The 22,861-nt window shown below is 39.2% G+C and overlaps 2 protein-coding genes across 2 annotated transcripts; both read left to right on the top strand.

Moving 5' to 3' along the window:
* Positions 1 to 10,568: 10,568 nt before the first annotated feature.
* Positions 10,569 to 10,898, top strand: RB195_000467 (uncharacterized protein; the record flags this gene model as incomplete). The annotated part of the gene is made up of 1 exon (XM_064196834.1): positions 10,569 to 10,898. One exon carries the CDS (start codon positions 10,569 to 10,571, stop codon positions 10,896 to 10,898), a length of 330 nt encoding a protein of 109 aa, XP_064052715.1.
* Positions 10,899 to 13,967: 3,069 nt separating this feature from the next.
* Positions 13,968 to 14,454, top strand: RB195_000466 (uncharacterized protein; the record flags this gene model as incomplete). The annotated part of the gene is made up of 2 exons (XM_064196833.1): positions 13,968 to 14,009; positions 14,110 to 14,454. 2 exons carry the CDS (start codon positions 13,968 to 13,970, stop codon positions 14,452 to 14,454), a joined length of 387 nt encoding a protein of 128 aa, XP_064052714.1.
* Between the last annotated feature and the right edge of the window lie 8,407 nt (positions 14,455 to 22,861).

Genomic DNA, 22,861 nt, shown 5'->3' with positions numbered 1-22,861 from the left:
TTTTTTCTACAAATACAAAATGGGATCCATGCAAATCTCACTTTGAGCCTGGCGAGGATTTTGAAGGAAGCAACGATGTTTTTTTTTGCACAAAAATCTGCTACGAAAAGCTAATAACACGCTTAGAATGAAGAAAATGCGAAAATTAAAACCTCTTGTTTCCGTAACGGATCTGGATCAACCGTTTCACAAGTTTTTCTTAAATAAATAAAGCTGATCTAGGGGAACAGTTTCACAAATTTTTCACTCGAAAAAAGATTAAGGGCAATGAAAGCATTGGAGTAAGTCACAGGAGAGCCGGACGCGCTTCATGCGATCTCTTGGATCTACATGTTCCCAGCGCAACTGCACTACCTACCATTTGTATCGGTGAGGAATGGCAAAGTGGGGTTATTTCCAAGTCCCTAAAATCCAGAATTATAGGCTACAACCAACAAAACAACACAACCCTAACGATAGTCAAAATTGAAGGATCTGGCTGTGCGATACTTCTGTACCCTACGGACGCGATCTCTGATCAACTGTTTCTTGCTGTTTCTAAAAGTTGCTACACTTGTCCCCACTCGTAGTCCGTCGAAATTTAAGGATCCTTCTCCTTCACCTAAGGATACCCAAGAAGGATTTTCCTAACTATACTATTGAATTTCCTGACAAAAGAAGCGAAATTATCTCTACTATAAAACCAAGGGTAATTATCTCGAATAACGCCAAGGAATTGGAGAACAAATGTTACTCGTGTTTCCTCTGTCCCCTAAGGATGGGTGGAACGCAGTGCAGAAAATATTTATGACCCTGTTACTAATTTTGGGTCATAATTCTTCGAAAATTTCCAAAGAAAACTAGAAATTCCAAAGAAACAGGGTTTATCCATCGTTATAGAACTTCATTGTTTGACTTCCAGTCGCATTTGAGAAACAGTTATTACAGTTATTTTTAGTTGGGGCGGTGTAGTATAGCGGTTAGAGGTTCCGCTGCCTGTATGATAGATCGGAAGTTCGAGTTCGCCCTGGTGCCAACCAAACCTTTCATCTCTTCGAGGTCGATAGATTGGGGTTAGGCTTGCCTTCGAGGTTAAAAACACTGATTTGATACGTTGGCTGGCCCTAGCAAGTCACTGTATAGGATAGTTACACGTACGTGAACAAAACTTCAAACGATCCTGAACTGAAGTGGACGTTGTGGCGCGTTCCAAGCGGATTGATTAATGCCGGACACTTTCGATCCTTTAACCTTTATTTTTCGGTAATTTCCTACTGACACGTTATCCCCTGCATTCATCCTTATTAGTTCTCTCGATATTTACTCGTAATCCAAATTCATAGATGAAGCTCCTCCAAAATGCAAGTGACTGCTGTCGTGACAGTTTAGCAATCAATTTTTGGGTGTTCAAATGATAAAAAATAATGAAAAAATGAATGAATAAGATTGACTGTGGACCCCTGAAGGTCTACACATATAAATAACTACTCACATATTATTGCAAAATAACTTTAAAGGAATCGTTAACGAGTAGAGCACTATTAGCGAACAAATTAGCTCCACGTAAGCCGAGAAGATCGCAAAAAGACAAAAACACTGCAAGCGAGAACAACATTAATAACAGAGAATGAACAACAACAAGCAAAAAAAAAGACACTAGTGCATCACACTTTACATAACGTTCGTTATGAAAAAAAGTCCTAGTTCTTTTCAAGCATACGATCCCTCAATGGATACTCAGGTAGGGAAACCAATTTTGAGCTATTTTGGTTATTTGTAGACTTTAAAATATCATCATAAAAGATAAAGGGTAAAGTTTCTGGCGTTAATTAATCCGCTTGGGATGCGCCCCCACTTTCACTTCAATTCAGAATCGTTAGAGGTTTTAGGAACGTGTAACTGGCCTATACAATGAGTTGCGGTGACTAGTCGATGTGGCAAGTCAGTGTTTTTATCCTCACAGACAAGTCTGGTACCAATCTATTGACCCCGGAGGGATGAAACGCTCGTTGAGCACTACGGCGGATTCGAACCTCCCATCGATCGTGCAGGAAGCGGAACCTCTAACCGCTACACTACACCCGCCCATAAAATATCCATTTCTAAACATATATATAATAATAATAATAAGGATAATATAGAACTTCAGCATATCATTGTGACAGAAGAAATATATAACTCGTATCTTCATTTGTAATTCATTAAATATCAAGACCGAGTCAAATAGATGTTTTTAATTAAGGGACATCTTCGGAGCCGGATGGAAAACTGAATTCAAATTGTGACAGTTGTCGAATTTTTCATAATTGTACCAGGGTCGCTGTAGAAAAGCGCCTGTCTTCCAGCTAGAGTCATTTCGCGATGATTGCGTTACAATTTGCTGTGTTTTAATGAATCGTCAAAAAAGGAATGCTACCGTCAAACTTGCGAAAATTTTCCTCTAAATTAAACCTTAAATTCACCCAGTTTCTAGGAAGTACTTTTTTTTACTTTTAAAATGTGGGGTACAAAAAGAAAAAGTTCAAGTAAACGTAAAAATGAGCGATTAAGAAAGCGCAAGAAAACGAGAACTTGAGAGGAGCATTACCTTTGGACTGCATAAATCAAATTAGTACTCATACTGTTTGCAAATAAGCATGAATATGAGGTTGTAGTAAACTTGAGATGTGATCGTGTGTGCTTCGTTGGAAATATGATCCGCTATGGATTATGGCCAATTAGCAGGATGTGAAACCAAATCCAGAACATCACGATGTTCACGTGATATAAGGATTTCGTATATTAGCCTTGTCGTAATCTGACTATTCGAAGCTAAAGTACGATAATTGAAACACCGACCCTGGATAGTGTGACAATTGAAATAATTAGCGTAATAATCGAAATAATTAGGCTAATAATGGTTTAATCAAAAAAAAAATTCGTGGGTACACCAATAGAAAATATGAATAATAGCATCTTCACTGTGTTCTAATGCTAATTAGATATATACTAGCGTTATTCTACGAATTTAAAAAAAAGCTAATAACTATCCGGAAATTTCATATGGTTAAAGGAGTATACCACGAACCTGGGGTGGTACGGATTTCAGATGGAGTATCCGTATACGGAGTCGCACATTATGGATACCGGGGTGGTTTCGCTTATCTCTCCCTGAATCACTGCAAGCAGCCGACCCCTGAATGCTGTTTTGTACCATGCCTTCTATTGCAGCGCGCCACCCTTGCTCGCGTAGCGTCCCTTACTGCCTATCAGGGCAATCCGAATTGATTTTCGACGAATCGCAGGGCAGAGGAGGCGGTGCAAGGGGTGGAGCGTTGCAATAGATGACGTCGTACAAAATAGCATTCTGGAGGCGGCTGTTTGCAGTGATTCAGGGAGAGATGAGCGAAACTACCCTCGTCTCCATAATCTACGAAAATGCTGAAAGTCAGGCTAATAAAGGTTCGATCTAAAAAAAAACTCGTAAGCAAACTAATAGAAAACATATACAGAAGTTTCAATGCACGAGAATGTTTGAATAACTAGGAGACCCTATTGGTTCTAAGTGTTATCACACGTTTGAGAATTATTAGAAATTAACGACCACGCCTGCTATGGACACTCCACACAAAACTAACTTTCCAGATTTTCAATATATAATAGTTAAAGTGGGACAGACCGAGCTTACTGTGGCTTTTTGCGTTATGGTGCTCATCACCGAATATTTTAAAACCTAAATCCATGTGTTTGAGTTTCAAAATATTCGGTGTTGGATTGGATCAATCCTTATAATGACCTTCAGTGGCTAATCAAAGTGTCAAGTCAGTGTTCTTCTTTGTCCACCCACGCAATTCTGGTACTAATCTATCGAACACGGGGGATGAAAGGGTCGGTTGGCAGTAGAGCGGTTTTGAACCAACGCCCGATTATATAGTCACAGAGGAAGATGTTACCAACTGCTCATCACCAGATTAAATAGTTTACCCCGAACATTCACGATATCCATAATTTGAATTGTGTTTGTGGAGGCTTAGCATCTAAAAAGCAAATTGGAACACGTCATAGACGACATTAATTTACGTCCGTTGTGAAAACGTTCTTTTGTTGATTTGCTTGAGCTGGGCCAAGATTGGATTTGATTTTTCCAGGCTCTCACGAAGGCGAAAATGCCGAAATGTTAGCTGTTAATAAATAAAAACACTCTTTTAATAAATTAAAATACTTTTTTTCTTGTAGTATCTCTTTAGCCTGCTACGACTGGTAAAGAAGAATGTGACAGGAGAAGATTGAACAGTAATAGATTAACAGGAACAGAAGGGTGTAACAGTTCGAGGTCCTCAAGCGGTAAACGAAGGAACAACTAAATTTTTGCGATATGTGGTTTTGGTGAGTTATGTTGATATCACTTCGCTTTTTAAAGTTGAATTGCGAGAAAGGAAAATAATTTGTATACCTCTATCCACTTTACCATGAAGAATTTCGTGCAGAATACTTTGATGGAAGAATTATTGTCTTTTCGATGTAGCGAGCTGCGTGCTCTCTGAGTAGGAAAACCGTTCCTAACATGACAAATTGAAAAAACCGCCGCCGCATCTCGTTATGTTTTTTCGAACGTCTTCATTCGCACCTGTACATATTTTGTTGTTTGAGAAGAGACCAGAGGAATAAGTACAGTATTCTATTGGGTAGGAAAGCCTGACATATGTCAAAGCAAGCCAGGAGAGAGAATTTGGACTCTTAGTCGAGAAAAATCGTTGGATAGATTTAGCTTTGACAAACGTCTTCAACTGTATTGATAGTTGTGTTGCGTTTGGAGATTTGGCTAAGAAAAATAAGCTTATCGAAATAGATGATTCCAGATCGTTGATTGTGTTGGTATATGTGAATTTTATGTTTGCTAATATAAAAATGACAGCTCTGAGTGTGATTGGAGTTGGAACTGACTATGGGTAGTGTTTTTACATGGTGTTGAAAGCTGTCATTTGCAGGACTGCAACGTTTCGTGCGTCAACCGACTTGTCTCGTTATAGTCCAGCGTGTACAGTCATCGGCATGAATTGAGCAAGAGACGTCAAATGGATACGATTTGGGAGGTTGTTTAGGTTAGAAAAAAAAACATAAATGGACCAAGGTAGACCCCTTGAGAAACTGTACCGGGGGTTGTTCGTCTTTCTGATCATGACTCATTGAGGTACACTTTTTGTTGATTATACTGGTTGCTAAGAAATAGCTTTAATATACTGAGGAAACTACCCTCCAACACAGTGCGGTCGGAGTACGACGTCTAATGGTACTCAATCAAAGGCTTTAGATCAATCAACTCATCAAACTGTAATGCAGTCTTTCGAATTCACGATTTGCTGTAAGTGCAGAAATGTAATCATTAAGGTGGTACTTGTGCTTGTAGATCTACGAAGGGAGAATCCATACTGCAGCTGGGAAATAAGTTGACTAAACTGTCATGATTCGAATGTTCACGTATCACGGAAACTCGGGATAATTCCGTGTACTTTTACCATTAGTGTCTACGAAGTTTTTTTTTAGATGGAACCTTATTCGGTTTTTTGCCTTTTTTTGCTTTTTTTTGTTGGGTTGAACAATCCGACGTTTATTCCGTCAATTCCGACACCACCCTGAGTCAATCTTTTAATAATCGTTGAAGGTAGTGAGCCCATATACATTGAAACTAGTATTGCGTAGTATTCCACCGGATATGATGCGGTTGGTAGCACGCACTTGTCACCGCTCAGTGTACTAGCGAATGAGTATTGATGCGTGTGGATTACCAACAACGACATAGATGATTTGATCTACACACACAATATAGGTCACAAGAGCGGTACAAGTGGGAAGAACCCATTCGTTATCGACTAGCATCCTTTCATATTATTCATTGAAGGATTTCTTCCAGGAATACAGAACACCCCCAATGTCTTTTTTGCCGATTTTTATGTTTTGTGAACCAGTATAACGCATTTCACATCACAATAGTTTCCGTTGTGGGACTCATTTCTATGCTTTCCAAATGGTGTTATCGAACTTTTACGCCATTTTCCTTCCATATGTTCACCAAACCTCGCTCTAAGGTTCGTATCGCTTAGGGATATTTCCCAGAATCACGTCATTTTGAAGTTGTGCTTGAACAATGCTGAACAGCGGCACTAACAGTGTCAGAAATAAAGGAATGCAAAAGCAGAATGTTTCCACGTGGAACATTATTATTTACGGTGTGGGTTCTACGGTAATGCGGACGTACTGTATTGCCGTTAACACATGCGATTTGCAAGGCTAATCTTCGTGATTGATGCGATTCTTGGTCCCCAATCCCTACTTCTTTGGTAGTTTTGAACATATTACGAATAACTGTGCGTTTTACTGCACTCGGAGATGCAGATTTGCCATGCAATAGGATGTTCTTGCAACTTTGTTGGCGGTACCACTTCACTCCAATAATTTCATTTGAAGCATTTATTTGCGTGTTGAGATAAGATAGCCAGCCTTCTTTTCGGGTTTATCGTGTAAGTCTCATGTATTGCGGTTGTTGGTTGAGTATTCGGAAACGCTCGTCTTCACTTCTGCTTATGAAGCAGGTCGTTAGCATTGGTGCTAATCGCTGACTCATTGCTAGCACTCTTGAAGAAGTAATTTCCAGACCACATGAGAATGTTGTAATTCAGACACTCTTTCTTTCTTTGGTTACCCTTCGTATGCGAGGGTAACATGTTTCCTTGTTGTTAACATGTAAACCTTTGCTAGTTGTTGTGTTTCCATGTTGTTAACGTGTAAATCTTGCATCTCAGATAGAAGTTGTAGTGCTTCATTGTTTCTCACATTCGTGCAAAGTGAGGTCGCATGGAAGGACTACATCACACAGTTGTCTTCTATTCTCGCATGGCGCAATCGAAGAAGGAAATGATGCGAATCGACAAATGAGAAGGTATTTTACGCAAAATCTGACTAATAATTCATTATGGAACCACGAAATTGTATCCATTGGTCCCCTTACATAACCTATTATTGCTCGAATTTTTTGCTGGTGTTGAGCGCTATATCACCCCTAGTGATCCTACGACGTATACTCTCTGTACATCGAGCAGCGACAAGTGCGTGCTACCAGCGGTAGCAGATCCGGTGGAATGCTACGTGAGACTAATTTCTATGTAAGTGGCTTCCTCTTTCACTACCTTGAACGATTATCGAAACACTAATCTTGGATTTCTTTCCATTTTCCAAAGTTATCTTCCCCAGGCTAAACCTGACTTTATCCCTGTCAACCTCTAGTTAGGTCGGGACGACGAAAAAATCGAAACGTCAGGATGATAAAGTTTCCAGTTTCCAACTCGCAGACATACCAATAGAAAACATGGACAGTAATATGCCGAAGTTCCAAGACACAAGAACGTTTGAACTATTACGCATAATGTGTCGTCACTCACATGCATAACGTTATCCCTTTGTGAAAGAGAGTTGATCAACCGTCAACTAGCGGTTTCCCTGCAGTCATGCATGATGGACGAAGTGAAACCTAAGTTCATTTTGAACAGGAAAATAGGTGTTATTTGCAATGGTCCTGAGAACCATCCTAAGATTCGTAGCATTTATCGATCCATGTCAAGTATTGTAATTGAAGAGGAACAGAATGTATTACATTGAAAAATATTGAACACAAGCCTTGCGAAACTTCCTCTCTCAGGTAATGACTTGTTTGCAGGCTTACATGTTTGTTTCAACATATTCTTTTTTGTTTGGGACCCTTGGAAGAGAATGCTGCAATATATGTCAAGCTTTCCCTTCAGAGCATCCAACGTTTTGCATCATCATGTGCATATGGTAAAAAAAAATGATGACAGAAAGTACAACAAACGGTGTCAAAAGAGTTAAGCGAACCACTGTTTTGGAGTGCCAGTTCGATGTATATTTGTAACGTTCTTACCCGATATCTCCCTTAATGGTCCCAGACAAGTGAGAACACGTTAGAACAAACATGTAAGCCTGCACACAAGTCATTATCTAAGATCGGAACCCTCGCAAGGTTTGTATTTTATTTTTCTATTTTATTTTGCTCGTCACCGTTGTAATGTATTTCGAAAGAACATTATTTCATTCGTCTTCTACCAGAACACATATAGAGGAGGACTGATCGAGCTGCGATTCTATTTGGTCTGGCGTCAGGTCGACTCTGCGTATAAGGTACGATAGACTTTTGGGTATGGAGAATGGAAGCAATTCCAATAATGGAAGTAGTTCTCGCAGCTCCCACCGCACAACTAATACAAGAGCTCAAAACGCGGTTATCTCCAATAATGGAAGTCCAGCATTCACTTTCCGAATGTTGTTGTTTCTGAGCGTTTTCCCACCATGAATCGCATCTTTTTAAGCTAAGTTTTCCACAAGTGAAACAGCTCTGAATCAGAGCAAACCGACCAACAGTGAGCGGACTGACTGTTATTACTTTTTAAGGGCAGATTTGCTATAACGAGTTCTAGAATCAACTGATATTGATAAAGTTCAGTCTCAATTTTGTGCTGCCGAAGATGATGTTGCGTGAATAGCGTCTGTTGGAGCCGTAGAGATGTTTACTATGTTAGTTCATGTTATGCCATGTTAGTCGTGTATATTGTGTTATCGCCATTGTATGCAATTTCCATGTGTTGAGAGGTTCTCGTTCTTCTGCTCGAGCTCGAGCAAGTAAGCGGTCCAATAAACCATCTTCACGACTCAAGAGTCGGACACAACAGCGTCGATATCTTGAAGACAGTGATGCTACGACGGATTGCGTCAGCTTTGATTTTCCCACATCACCACAAGCTCTGTGCCCTCATCATATATGTACCAGTACCTATTTTATAGATGTCAAGTTTGACTCTTCATGCCCACATCTGACCAAAGTATATTTCGTCACGGCACAAAAGCTACAGCTAGTTAGCTCAAATATGAGGAGAACATCTACTAAGAGCGTGCCAAAGATTTTTTTGTGTGTTTTGAAGGTGATAGCATAAGCAGTACTCACCTCAAAGACCTCTTAGCGGATTGGTATGTAGGGAGCATTCGCGAGTATGTGATAGAGAATAACGAAAATATTAAATTGCAGGAATTAATCAGAGACTTACCGATCCACTTGCACCGCTCTATGACCAATAGCTGTCTGATATTGTGTGGGTGAACCAAATGCTATATCGGTTCTGGTGATCCTATACATCAATACCAACTCGTTGATGCACTGGGCGAGACAACTGCGTGCTACCCGCAGTCGCACATCCGGTGGAACACCAGGTAAGGCTCATTTCAATTTGGTCGTGTACATCCGTGACCTTCCTGAAGCTGTCTCACGACACCTTATGCTACACGTGGAGATCTTGCTCATGATGCTACGAAGAAATGAATTCCTTTCAATTATGAGGCTCAAAAGTGTATGTCGCAAGATCAACACACTATTTTGTAAAGAATCGTGCGAAACTAGCGAGACAAATTGTTTGATGAAGTAAACAAAAGAAACGATACATTTGTGGTTACTCGTAGGCCACTTGGCCGGTTGACAATGAAGATAATATTATACATAATGTACATTACACTCGTGCTGTCTCGAGAAACCCCTAAGTACTCTTACAGCTAAATGGATCCTTATCTTGGACAGTTTCTAATGTCCATTCTTTATCGAAGAGCTCCCTTGTCCTTACTCATCTCCAGAGATCTTTCTGTTACGAAATAATGATAATTACTAATTACAATTACTAATTACATAATTAACTTTTTTTAAATGAAAGTCGAAATATCTACCGACACCTCTGAAAAATCGTTTTTATTCAGTACTATCTTAGGTCACGTATATTTTTCATACAATCTCCTCAATCAATCACCTTCTTCTTTAATCTCAGCTTCAAGAAAGGAGAAGTTCTCTTGGAATGGCAACACTCTTTAGTCACATCTATTCAAAAAAGCCTCAGGCGATCAACAAAACAGCTTTAGGTCCATATTAGGTTGAGTCGAAAGTTCTCGGGCAATGTGGTAGTGATGACTGATGAGTGTTAGCAACCGTTTGATAGAATATAAAAGGCTATTCAAAGTGTAGGTTAACAATTACACCGAGCTAGTTCCTTCCCAGCAATCATGTGCAAATTCAAGCCATCGTCACTCCACCTCCGCAACGTCATGCTCGATGAAGTTGGATTTCGACTTGCTGCGGAGAGAGGTATAAGTCGATCCGCATCAAAACACTCGCGAATTAAAAACAACTGTTCACGGATTGAAGTCAATCGGCAAGGTGCGAAAACTAGGTCGGGTACCACATGCTCTGACGCAGTATGACATGGACTGCCGCACTATGGACTAAGGCGCTTTCTATCCTCACGCTCAACCGCACTCACACGTGGCTTGAGCACATAGTCACCGAGGATGAGAAGTGGATTTTCTATTCTGACATTCCCAATGGGTTGACAAAGGTACGGATGCAAAGGATGTCCCTAAACTGAACGTACGCGCCAAAAAGGTTATGCTCTCTATCTGGTGGAGCGTACACGGCGTCGAGTACTGGGAGCTGCTCACTGAGGGATGTACAGTGATCGCAGACGTCTACATCGTGCAGCTAAGGAATTTGAAGACAAATCTCGAAAATGCACGCCCCAGCAGCGCGAAGTGTACTTCCAGCACGACAACGCTCGGCCGCACATTTCAAGAACGACCAAGGCCGAACTGATGAAATTAGATTGGACCATTTTGCCACATCCATCGCATTCTCCACACCTGGCTCCCTCGAATTACCACCTTTTTCCTATCTCCAATGTCATCTGGATGGTCAAGACTTCCAAACCCGCGACGACATCAAAAAGCCACTTGAGCAGTTCTTCAAGGACCACTCCCCAGCGTTCTGGAGCAAGGGCATCTACGATCTGCCTAATCGTCGGCAGAAGACCATGGATGCCAATGGGGCGCACTTTAAATGATTTCCAGTTATCGTTTAACAATTGTGAAATAAATACAAATATTGTCAATTTGTCCGAGAACTTTCCGCTTAACCTAAACTTCTACTTTTGCAAGGCTGTTTGAAAAAATCTTTAAAAAAAGATCGTTAACCATCTTGCTACCGACCCAAACGTTCGTTCAAATCAGCATGGATTTCAATGCGGTAAATTCACAGTTACGGCTATACTGACATCCTTGAATGACCGGACACCAGTGCTCAATAAAGATTTGATGTTACATGCTTCGACTTCCGCAGTTTTTGATAACGTCGCACACGACAATCCAATACTTAAACTTATATAAGCGGGAATACATCATAGAATCACAACTTGGCTACACTCCTTCCTTCCCGGTAGAATCTTTCAAGTTTTTGTCAACACAGTTTTTCTACAATTCACAAAGTATGTAGCGGTGTGTAACAAAGCGGTGTCTTGTCACCTACTTTTTATAACTGACACTTTCGACCTATAATAATACCTATCTCCTCAAGTATGTAGTTTTGGGTGTAAAGCATTTGCGAATGATATAAAGATCTATCAGCCGATCAAGAGTGAAACAGATATGCGTAAACATCAACAAATCATTCATATGTTAAATGAATGGTCAGTCCAGTGGTGTCCACCGCTATCAAAAAAGAAGATGCACTACTGGCTTAATAGCTTGTGGTGTGGCTTCCGACAACTTATTTCTGCACCCTCTACCTCTATAGCGCTCTTGCAGACAAAGTAGACAGCCTCGACAGTTTTAACGTTTTGAAATCGACATCGACTGAGAGGAAGAAGATAACAAGCAGGATTGCGGAATCAACAGTCTAGTCGAAACTGAGAATAGCTCAAAACATTTCGACGACGAAAGCGATAATTAAACCGACTCGGATACATGACCTGACATTATTGCCGTACGTGATTCCTAGGACTTTAAACAAATTTTCGAGATTAGTTCAATGCTCTTGGCAGATTGTAAAAAACCCATCGACTTATACTTCCTGCTTTTCAAAGATGTTCTCAATCTGATAGTCCATGAAACATTGCAATACTAGATGTATTCAGTGTTATAAACATCTATGCATTGACTAAGTCTCAAGTTCGATCTTTGAACCTTGGCATTGTATAGTTGAACCGTGTAGTAATTTTCCTGATCAGAAACTAAAATTGTTATTGATCTTTATTTGGGCAAACGTTTCGGCGTCGTTGCCTTCTTGAGGGCCTGAAAAAATCAAAACACGTGCAACCCATCACTCAGTTGCTTTGTCCTCCCACGAGATCTCATTTGACAAACAGAATACACACCGGCAGTGCCAGAGAAGCAGACCAGAATGATGCCAACCGTGGTAGTACACCAGTGATTGTTAGACTTGGTTAGACTTGTCAGACTTGTTGGTGTGTCACCAACAAGCCTGACAACAAGTAATAACCAACTGTATCTGATCTCACATGTTGAAACCTGCAAAGTATTTGAAACGGTCTAACAAGTCTAACAAGTCTAACAAGTCTAACAAGCACTGGTATACTATCATTATGGTTCATGATTATCAGGGTCAGCATCATTTTGGTCTGCTTCTCTGATACTGCCGGTGAGCAACCTGTTTGCTAAAGGAGATCTTGTGGGAAGACAGCAACTGAGTGATGAGTTGCATGTGTCTTGGCTTTTCCAGACTCTGGAGAAGGCGACAATGCCGAAACGTTAGCCCTAATAAGGATCAATAATAACCTTGGTTTCTGTTCAAGAAAACTACTACACGGTTCAACTATGCATTGACTGTTTCAATAAGCATGAATAATGTTCGAAATAGCTATGCTTCTCATAAGAACAAATCAATTTCGAGATCAGATTTTCGTCGCACACGATGTTTACAGGATCATAGGGTTACTATCAATGCTTTCTTATAAATATGTCGAAAAATTACTGAAAAGGAAGAAAAATTGGTGGGTCGTACCATCCCACACGAGAAAATACGCACCGTTAAATTATCATATGTTGAACAGCAATACTTAATTTTACTCAAATGTCTACAATACAAGGATTAATGAAAGTTTGGCTGCACTGCAATGGTCCTCCCACACTACAATCGTATTCATCACTGAGTTTGAACTTGATTAGTCCGGATAATTCCGGCGATCTATTTGCTTCAAATTTCGACCTGAAATTAATCAATGCTGGGTAAATCACCGGCTTTATCAGTACCACTAAATGTGGACTCAATGAATGCATCTACTGGTCAATAAATAGCAAAGATTTTCGGATCCATGGAATGGCGACCAGCAAAACAATTGTTCAAGGATGTTTAATAGGCCTATTGCTAAAAAATCCATGTAACAAAAGGGATTTCCGGAACTCACACCCGGCTCCTATTATAACCACCTTTTCTTTTCTTCCCTTTCTTCAGGTAAACGTTCCAATGAATTTTTAAACATTAAAGACTTGTCATAGGCAAGTATAGGGCAGGGGTAGGAACTTCAGCAGTGTTTGTTCGGTCGATGGTCTGACACTGCCCGAGGCCAACCAATCCTTTTACACTTCAATGTCAACAATTTTATCTTAGAGAACTCGTTCGAGAGGATAACGACACTGATTTGGTGTAGTGTGGTTGATTCCTCTAGCTCACAAAGTAGGCGGCATACGGAAACTTTCAAGATTCCCACTTGAAGGGAATATTCGGCTAACGGCGGACTTCGGACTTTTTTTTTTGGTGCTCGCTTCGCTTGCTTCGCTTATCAGTACAAAGAAGTTGCTTTTCCAAAAGAAGCTTATTCCGCTTATTTGAACAAATGCATTGACAGGTGGTTTGAATGCAGTTTTCTGCTATTAATGTCTGAATATTAGAGGATTTTCATACTTGATTTTACATCTATATTCCTTCGATATCGCAGCAATTTGAAAACATATTTCGAAGTATTAGACGAAGTTTTTGTTTGCCTATTCAGCACCCTATGTAGCATACAATGCGGTCCTGAAATGAAATAAACGCCATCATTATACAGATGAAGATAAAGGTGCTGCGTCAAATCACGCGAATTCCTAACCTTAACACTATTTAAGCAGCTGTCTGTATGTATGTATCCAGTCTTTTGAGAAAGGATCCGGTAAATATGGTGAGTGTACAAATTACAGCCTAGTAGACATACAGAGGCGTACATTAGGTGTGTGCAGCCATGAAACGGTTCACCGTGTCTTATTTAAGTTTATGTTAAGCGACGTTCATGCCCGGCATTGATCAATAGAAAAGGAGTAATCCTACTTCATGACAACGCTAGACCTCACGTCTCATTGATCACACGGCAAAAGCTGCATGAGTTGAACTATGAAACTCTGGATCATCCACCATACTCGCCAGACCTTTCGCCTACTGATTTTCACTTTTTCAAGCACCTTGATATCTTCTTGCAGGAGAAACACTTCAGAAACCAAGACGATGTAGAAACTGCCTTCGATGAGTTCATCGCTTCCAGAACCCCAGACTTTTATGATATTGGCATTAAGAAGCTCGTTTCTCGTTGGCAAAAGTGCGTTAATTGTAATGGAGATTACCTTGATTAAATAAATTTTGTTAGATCTGAGTTATATTAATTTAGATTTTAGGTAGAAAAACCTGCATTTCTTTTGCACCAACCTAATACTTCACAACAAAACCACTTGGAATTATTTTCCGCTGTTAGTGAACAATATTCTCTGTGATTCCAATTTCTAGCATCGTCGCACCAATTCCGTGTCATCAAAACACTCTTAGCGCTTTCTTTGTCCCGACGGGTTAATTTGACACTGTGGGACCCGTCTCACTCCATTTTATCGATTTCCGTGCATCAAATCGACCGTGGAAGACTCGCCTCGCTGCTTTCTGGAATTTTGTTATAAATATGTGTACGTCACAGAATAAACCCGTTACTCATTATTATCTTGCATGATTCTTTGAGGATTTGTTAATGCAGGATCTGTATTCAAAACGGAGTCAGCGAAAACAAACTATTTCGAGTTTACTGTATCACATACATGAAGGTAGGTTAAAATTAACTAATTATTACGTCAGTTAACAAGTACGTCTTGTAGTTTGAATTTAATTCCCTCTAAACTAAAATCCTTGTGCACAATTTTAGGAATAAGCTGCGATTTGCGTGCTTGCAAATTAGCCGGCGACTTCACTTTTTGTGAACTTCCTTCTTGTGATCGATATCAGACACAGGAAGAATTCCTAAAAAAAAGTAGAGGGTGCAGAAGGCAAGTGAAATAGAAGACGAGAAGAAGAATAAAAGGATACTACATACTTAGTACACATTTCTGCGAATATAGTCGGATATTGTTGCTGTATAACCATTAAAATATGTTATTTCTCATTCACAAGAACGTTTCCCTCACTCCTCCTATTTTCTACGGTCATTTCCAACGGTTCATCTCTGCGATGACCCATGTCGACTGGAAGGCGATTAGACGACAGGATTAGAGCCACTGTCCACGATGTTTGCACACCTCTGCATCATCGACGGAGGAGAGACTACTACGACAGCTTCTTTCAAACGTTAACGTTTCAGAGAATTTCACCTCTCTTTATCCAACCATACAAAGATACACAGAGACCACGTGATCACAGTGCTATCCTGGAGGAAGTGGAGAAAATCGCGTCGTCGCAATATTTTCAGGGATAAATGGACTGAAGTGCTATTCAGCCACGAGTTCATGCAGATATAAAGACCCATCCGCGTTGAAAACTGTTCAAAAAAAAGTTGTAAAAGGTGAAGGCGATGAAGAAATAAACTTATTTCGGAGCGGCTCTGAAACGTAGCCTCGAAGTGTTCATGAATAAGACTAGAAGAAATAAAAATAAACCTAATCCTAACTATAGAATATCCACGAATATTTACTTTTGATTTTTATCCTACAAATATTTGACACACAAAAATATTGTTGTCATTATTATTCAATAGAATTATTTATTATTACAAAAACTCCCATTCGACTCTCGTTGCGTCGGAAATATTTAAATGCGGTGCTGCGTGTGGTGGGGTAATTTTTTCTTTAACGGTTTGAACTTTAAGCTTAAACTATCTTAATTTAAATTGCTTTAAATACATTAAATTTAATGGCAGATGTAATGTTTCGGTAAGGGGCCCGCTTTAGCGAAACGGTCGTTGGTTCGAAACCGCCCTAGTGTCAACAGAGACGTTCATCCCTCTGGGGTCGATAAATTGGTATCAGAGTTTGGATCCAAAACCTTTTCGATCGTTCCAAAACCCCAACATCTACGAATTGCTGTAAAACGTGTTGGCGCATTCCAGATGGATTGATACGCCGGAGACTTTATCCTTTTGGACTTTACCTTAAATTCGATTTAATCGAATTTACGTAAAGTTCAAAAGGATAAAGATTCTGGATTCCATCTTATCATATCATAGTACATATTTTCATCAGAATTCATCACGGCGTTCTGTCCTTCGCCTAGACTTAAGGAAGAGCTAAGCGAGTCGAATTTCTTGATGCGAGCCGTCACGACGGATGTTTTATTCAAAATAGCGAGGTCATGCGTCGTAATTGGAGCCAATGCCGCAAAATGTCGGGCGCGAAACGAGCACTAACAACTGCAACTGAGCTCGTTACGCCCACGTCGTCAACTCATACGACGTTACTGCTTCGCTACTCAACTCTCTTCCACATCAACACCTTCGGTAACGTAGTGTGAACTCATTTCTTATGGAAGTTTTGAGAAAAAAGAGGGAAGATTTCTTTGCTTTCGTTTGAAACTTTAGCCTTAATTTTAGTTTTTTAAGCTTTCATTTTATCCCTCAATTACTTGCGACAGAAGAGCAATAAGGAAATTTTTGCAGCACAACGTTCCATGATCGCTTCTCTCCGGGAGGAATTGAGATCGCGAGAAATACTTTCAATTCCAGTCCGCTCAATGTTTAATGTTTTTATTTCGTGATTTAAAAAAAGACAGCTATCTCTTGTTTCTGTAGTGCTGTGTATTTCTTTGCTTTGATTCTTTTCTGTTTTAAGGTCAACGGAACCTAGAAATCAGCTTTTTTTTTACTTTTAAACCTTTCTGATCTTAGAACAGAAATGTTAATCTGGGAAAGTATATACGTAAAATGAGGAAATTAAATTCAACAGAATTGTTAACTAATTATTTATATTCACAAACGTACGCAATACGATGTTGAAGGCTTTTCTCGGGATTTTTTTTTTGAATTCCAGAAAAAAAAGTTGCTGCATCATTTCGCATTCAGTCGCGTGTCACAATTAGAACAGCAATCAATCCAGCGTTTGCTAAAATGCTGGATTGATAGCCAGTTCGTTTGCAGAGTCTTGGATAGCTAATACGGCCCAACAACAGAACTCAACGGGGAGATTTTCGTTGAAGTGCAATTTGAGCCGAGCGGAATCACCGTATCCTTGTAGGCATTAATCCTGAATAATGTTGGAATTTATTTCTTACTGAAGCTTAATTTCTCAGCTCAATAGCCTTCTGAAAGCCTACTTGGACGGATAAAACCATCCTTAGAGAGGATTAGAGAAAAGACCTGTCGAAGAACTGCAGTGTTAGAAAAGAAGCTACTTTTTTATTTGCTACGCTCAGCATCGTTTAAGGGTTTGCGTCGTTCATCTTCTGCTTAAGCTTGGCTCCAGAAACCTCAAAGGTGAACCTTGGAAACCTGGCATAAAGGTGACGATCGCAGGGGAGTATGTAGCATTCCAGATGCGTCATCGATGGGACTCGGAGACCTTCGATCATCTTGCCGTGATCGGTGGTTGGTAGGCGTCATTTTGTGAAAACGACCGATGATGGCGATAACGGGAGCCGAGCGAAGGGCACGAAGTCATTTTCACCTCGTTTCTGTTATGGTGATTCAGAATCGAGAGCGATCCTCTATTTGAAAAATTCACTACAGGGATGTGGATACGGTTGTAATACTTGAAATCTGTTGAAAACATCGACATTTCTGCTGTGAGCATCGGAATCTCGGCGAATAAAATTTTTTAATTAACTAACTGATTTATATTAGAGGATAGAGGATAAGGTATTTATTCATATTAAAGGATAAAGGATAAAAGGCAAAGTGCACGGCGTTGATCAACCCCACAAGGGGATGCGTCTACGCGTTCGACTTACTCATATTACTTATTATTTGTTATTTAATAAAATTATTTATTATTATTTGTTAGTTTTTAAATTGATTTCCTTGATTTTCACTTATTATTGATGATTTGTTATTCGATTATTTGATTATAATTGATTTTCAAATTATTACTTTTTAATTTAACAGTTATTACTCATTAAATAAAATAGTTTCCATGCTGCATTAAACCATTATACAAACATCACCGCACATCTCTTCTAAAGTATATGTGTACCACTAGAAAATCTGAAGCACCCCCTCTCCCATGGTCCCCATCTCCGTCACTGTTGATGGCTAGATGATACCGGCAAGGTTGTGCCCACCCGCTATTGCACCAGAGTGCACCTGACTCATGTCATCACCTCGTCGTCGTCGTCGTTGTCGTCGTCGTCAGCGGCGGCGGCGGCCATCATTTTCAAATCGTCTTTGTCGCGCTTCGCATGTCACTTCACGATCGTCCCATAAAATCAGCATACGATCCCCCGTATTCTCCGAACAACTCCGACGGAATGCATGTACAACATGCGGTTTTTTCCCACAGAGTACCAGATTTCTCACGAGTCAAAATAGGAGAAAACTCGGAAACATCTGTCTGTCTGTCCGGTCGACATTGCCCTGCGCTGGTTGTAATAATACTGTAACTTGAGCTGACTGCCCCTCAGAGGTGTTAATCCATATTGTAATACTACTGTTCCAGTGTGAAATATGAGAACTTTCATAGGGCATCCAGTAATTAATGTCGGTCATGAATACGGTAGACGCCGGAAACGGATCCTTATCGTCAGTCTGTTCGCTTTCAAACCACTTTGTTGATTTTTCATCTCTTAATGTCATCATCATCACCAAATCTCACACTGTCTTCTTAGCTCTTCGTCTGGCAGTAGTAGCATTTTTCTTTTTTTTAATATCTTTTCTAGATTAGTATGTATTTTTACAATCTCTTTATTCAGCTTCCAAAAACGGAATTCCGGAGAAAATCGAGATTTGGGTTAAATATTATTTCGTACCCTATTCGCTCCTATCGTTCAAATGTTGACTGCAGGGGTCAAAAAGGTTAACAAGTTAAGTGACGACTGTAAATTAGTACAGTAATGTCGTTAATTCTCCGACATAAAGTCGGATCCGTGTCTTTTTCGTCTTCTGTCAAAGAATTATCTATGTTACTGTAAAATAAATCAAGGATCCATGCTCTGGTCTGGATTATGTATGTAATAGTAAAGGAATTTGATGCGATATAATACATTGATTTATATTCGATCCTTGATTTCTTTCGTAAATGAGTAGTCATCCTCAACATCTCTTCTATTTAACAGAGATGGCTGGGAAAATTTTGCGGATTTTGAGTCCTCGCTGAAATTAAATAAGTAACCGACTGAAGTTCATTTTCACTGTTGAATTCAAACTTTCAAAAATATATGAAAAAATCCTCAATATTTTTGTCTCTTAGCAAAGAGATTGCTCCTTCTTTTTGCCATTACGATCGGCCAAAATCACAACGAACATTCCGTTACAGTTCCCTGGCACAATGGAGCTTGAATGAGACGATTTAATTTGCCTGTTTTACCGTAGATCGGTTAGAAGTTGCAATGTAAACAGTCACAAACGTAAATCCTTCTCAAATTCATATTTCAGCTCAATATTGGAAGATTTTTGAGGAATTACATTGCGCTTCTCAACATGAAAGCTTCGAGAATATGGAAAGAGGATTTTTTTCGGAGCCCTTAAACCGTCGGAACGTTTTCAGACGCACAGCGTTCTTTGTTCATTCCCTTATAAAGCATAATTCATGAATTTTCTTTCATAATTTATTTTCCTTTCATTTTTTATTCTGTTTTTTCTGTGCTGAAAAACTCTCAAAGCTATTTATACTAGTATACTGTACTAGTTCTGCTGAATATTTTATTTTGTAGTCAATAGACCTTTTTTAAGATCATATTTCTTCCGTGAAAGAAAAGAAAAAGGGGATTCACGAATCGAGCACATCCTGTCGACATCGAGCTAAGGTCGTAAGGTTTTGTAACGCTAATTATGTTCGGCCAAGCCGATTAGAACTGGATTATACGACTTCAAAGTAACCACATTTGCACTAAGAGGGCAAAAATTTTGCACTCAATGACTCGTAAACAACTTTTCATCCCGAATTCCTACTGATTCCCATCATTTTGTGTACTTTTCTTTAGTACAGATTTCCAGTTTGCAAAAGTGACGAAGATAATCATGATCGAATTGACTTGGCGTATGCATCTACGTGGTCCTTAGAACTATCAACAAAAAACAGGTGATTTTAACCTTTTCATGGCTAGGAACCAGTAGGAATCGATCCGTAACAACAACACCTTAAAACGACCAGTTCTCCACGATTCTAAGGGTGACTTGAGGTGAAAGTTCCTTTGTTATTGCGTAGGTGTGAAAGTAATTAACGGAAGTTGTAGAAACTTTGACTGTTTTCAAACCAAAGTTCTATCAAAACTAAATTTTGGAAGTATACATGAAATTAGCGGCTTATTTGCTTTCGTGCGGTTTTTTTTTTCAGAAGTTAATTCTGTTTAGTTTCGGTTGTTTCCAAGGATTCTAATAGTTTGCGATGGATTAATCGAAGATGGATTTTGGGACGGAAGTTAGTAGCGAAGTTACAGCGAAAAAGTGGATGTTTTAACCTTTTTCCTTAGTAAAACCACTAGGATTAAAAAAACCAGAAACTCTCAAAAGAGTCAAAAAATGGCCGCACCTTAAGAAAACTAGTTCTGAATTCTTGGAGTGATCTGAGGGAGGAGTCGTTTTACAATGCAGTTCACAATGAATCTACAGTACTTTTCCACTACTTATTTCAAAAATACTACGTAACCGCTGACAAACAGAGAAATGAAAACTTTCTCTGGAAATGGAAGCGTAATTCGCTGGAAAAATAAGAATATCAGGATTTTGCGAGAACAAAAATGTTCCATTATTAGTCAATCAAAACTCAAACTTCAACTTCAACTTCAATCAAAACTCTTTTGAATAAAAAATAATTTTAAAATAATGTAAATATAACAATAACATATAAAATAAATAAATATTAAGGTAAATAGTACAGTAATAGTAAGTGGTAGTGGTAATAGTGAATCCCTCTTCCATAAAGCATGGTAGCGTTCAGATCAGACTGCAGAGAGTCAAACATGACGGTGGCTGCCTATCCGCCTTCATCATGCCGCATTGTTTACAATCATCGTAGACAGAGCGGATGCCTAAAACTCGCTACAAAATGCCGATTAACGGATACCGTAACCAACGCTATAAAATAGTGGTCAAAGTGCGATCGTTGACGGATCAGCAACTTTTTCGAACACTCTCCGAACTTTGTATAAACGCAATAATGGAAGTCAGTTGTTGCTTAACAAGACAATAAAAACAACAAATAATATAGAAGAATGTAGAAATTATAATAATAATGATTAATAAGTGAAATAAGTAATATAGAAGATCAAATTAAAACTTCTGTATTATTTTTTATCTATTACTACTATATATTAGTATTTATTATATGCACCATTTTTTATACCACTATCAAAAAATCTACATACTTCTGTATTATATTTTTTTGAAATTTATTGCTTATTATTTATCTAATTTAGTTTCTTCTTCTATATTATATTTTTTAATTTTTGTAATTTTGTGGCGATTTGTTTTTTTTTTAATTTGTGATGTCATTTTAATAAATCTACGAGAAGGTAATAAAAGCACTAAATAATTCGGGTATGCAGTAATGGACCCCCCTCCCCCCTCTCCCTCCCTTCTTCTGCTTACTTCAGCACACCTTTTGGAGCCATAAATATTTCATTTTAATAAATTAACGAGAAGGTTAATAAAACTACTTAGTAATTTTGGTATACAATAATTGAACCCCCCTCCCCCACCTCACCCCTTCTTCCGCCCACATCAGAACACATTTTCGGAACAGCACCTGATCTGAACATTGTCCCCCGACGACGCGCTTTTGTAGAAGCTGAACTCGTTCGGTTCGTTCCTCGGGGTTTCACCTGGTTAGTCATAGTGTTTTGATGTTTTGCCAGGATGCAACAGGTGACGACGGACGCGACCTTACGGGGGGTGGGTGGGAAGAAGTCACAGTGGTCTCCGATGGTTATGACTGACTGTCTCGGTCGGTCAAGGCCTTCACGCCTGCTAATTACTAGTTATGGATGTTGTCGAGCTGTAAGACACGGTGAAGATAACGTGGCGCAAACTACCATCAGTTTTTCTTCTATCATTGACAAATTTGCATGTGATTTGCATGATTTTGCTCTATTTCTCATTTTAATAAAAACAGCACTATGGAAACATAAAGGAAGTTATAATCACGCGTTATCGATTGCACAGTACACGCTACTGTAGTACTAAAGAAAATGGTTCAGAAAATAAACGAAAAACGAAAAACGAAAAATAGTTTCTGGAAAGTAGGTGAAAAAGCAAATAAATTCGGTGCCAATTTTTACGTGGACTTTTCTGGAATGTTATGGTTTGTTTTGGATGAGGCCGCATATTGCTACATGATGCTATAATTATGGTGGACAACACTGAATGTAATCAACAACAACAATAACAACAAAACAACACATCCAGGATTGCAGGAATAAAAAAAAACACTTCAAAATTTACTTCTACCAATTTTTTTATTCTGAAAATGTTGAACATAATCGCGAATTCGCTACGAATTCGAGCGGAAATTCTGTTTTCCGGCAATGGATTTTTTCCCATTTTTTTCCTGGATTTGGATTTGAACGAATTTCATTCGAAGCGTAACCAGTTGACGATTAAATTTTTCATTTCTATCTTCTCATCCAGGAGGGAAATTGGTT

The sequence above is a fragment of the Necator americanus genome, chromosome IV (genome assembly GCF_031761385.1).
Source record: "Necator americanus strain Aroian chromosome IV, whole genome shotgun sequence".
Classification (NCBI taxonomy): domain Eukaryota; kingdom Metazoa; phylum Nematoda; class Chromadorea; order Rhabditida; family Ancylostomatidae; genus Necator; species Necator americanus.
The sequence above is the reverse complement of the archived record's forward strand: the minus strand, read 5'-3'. Positions and strand labels throughout refer to the sequence as shown.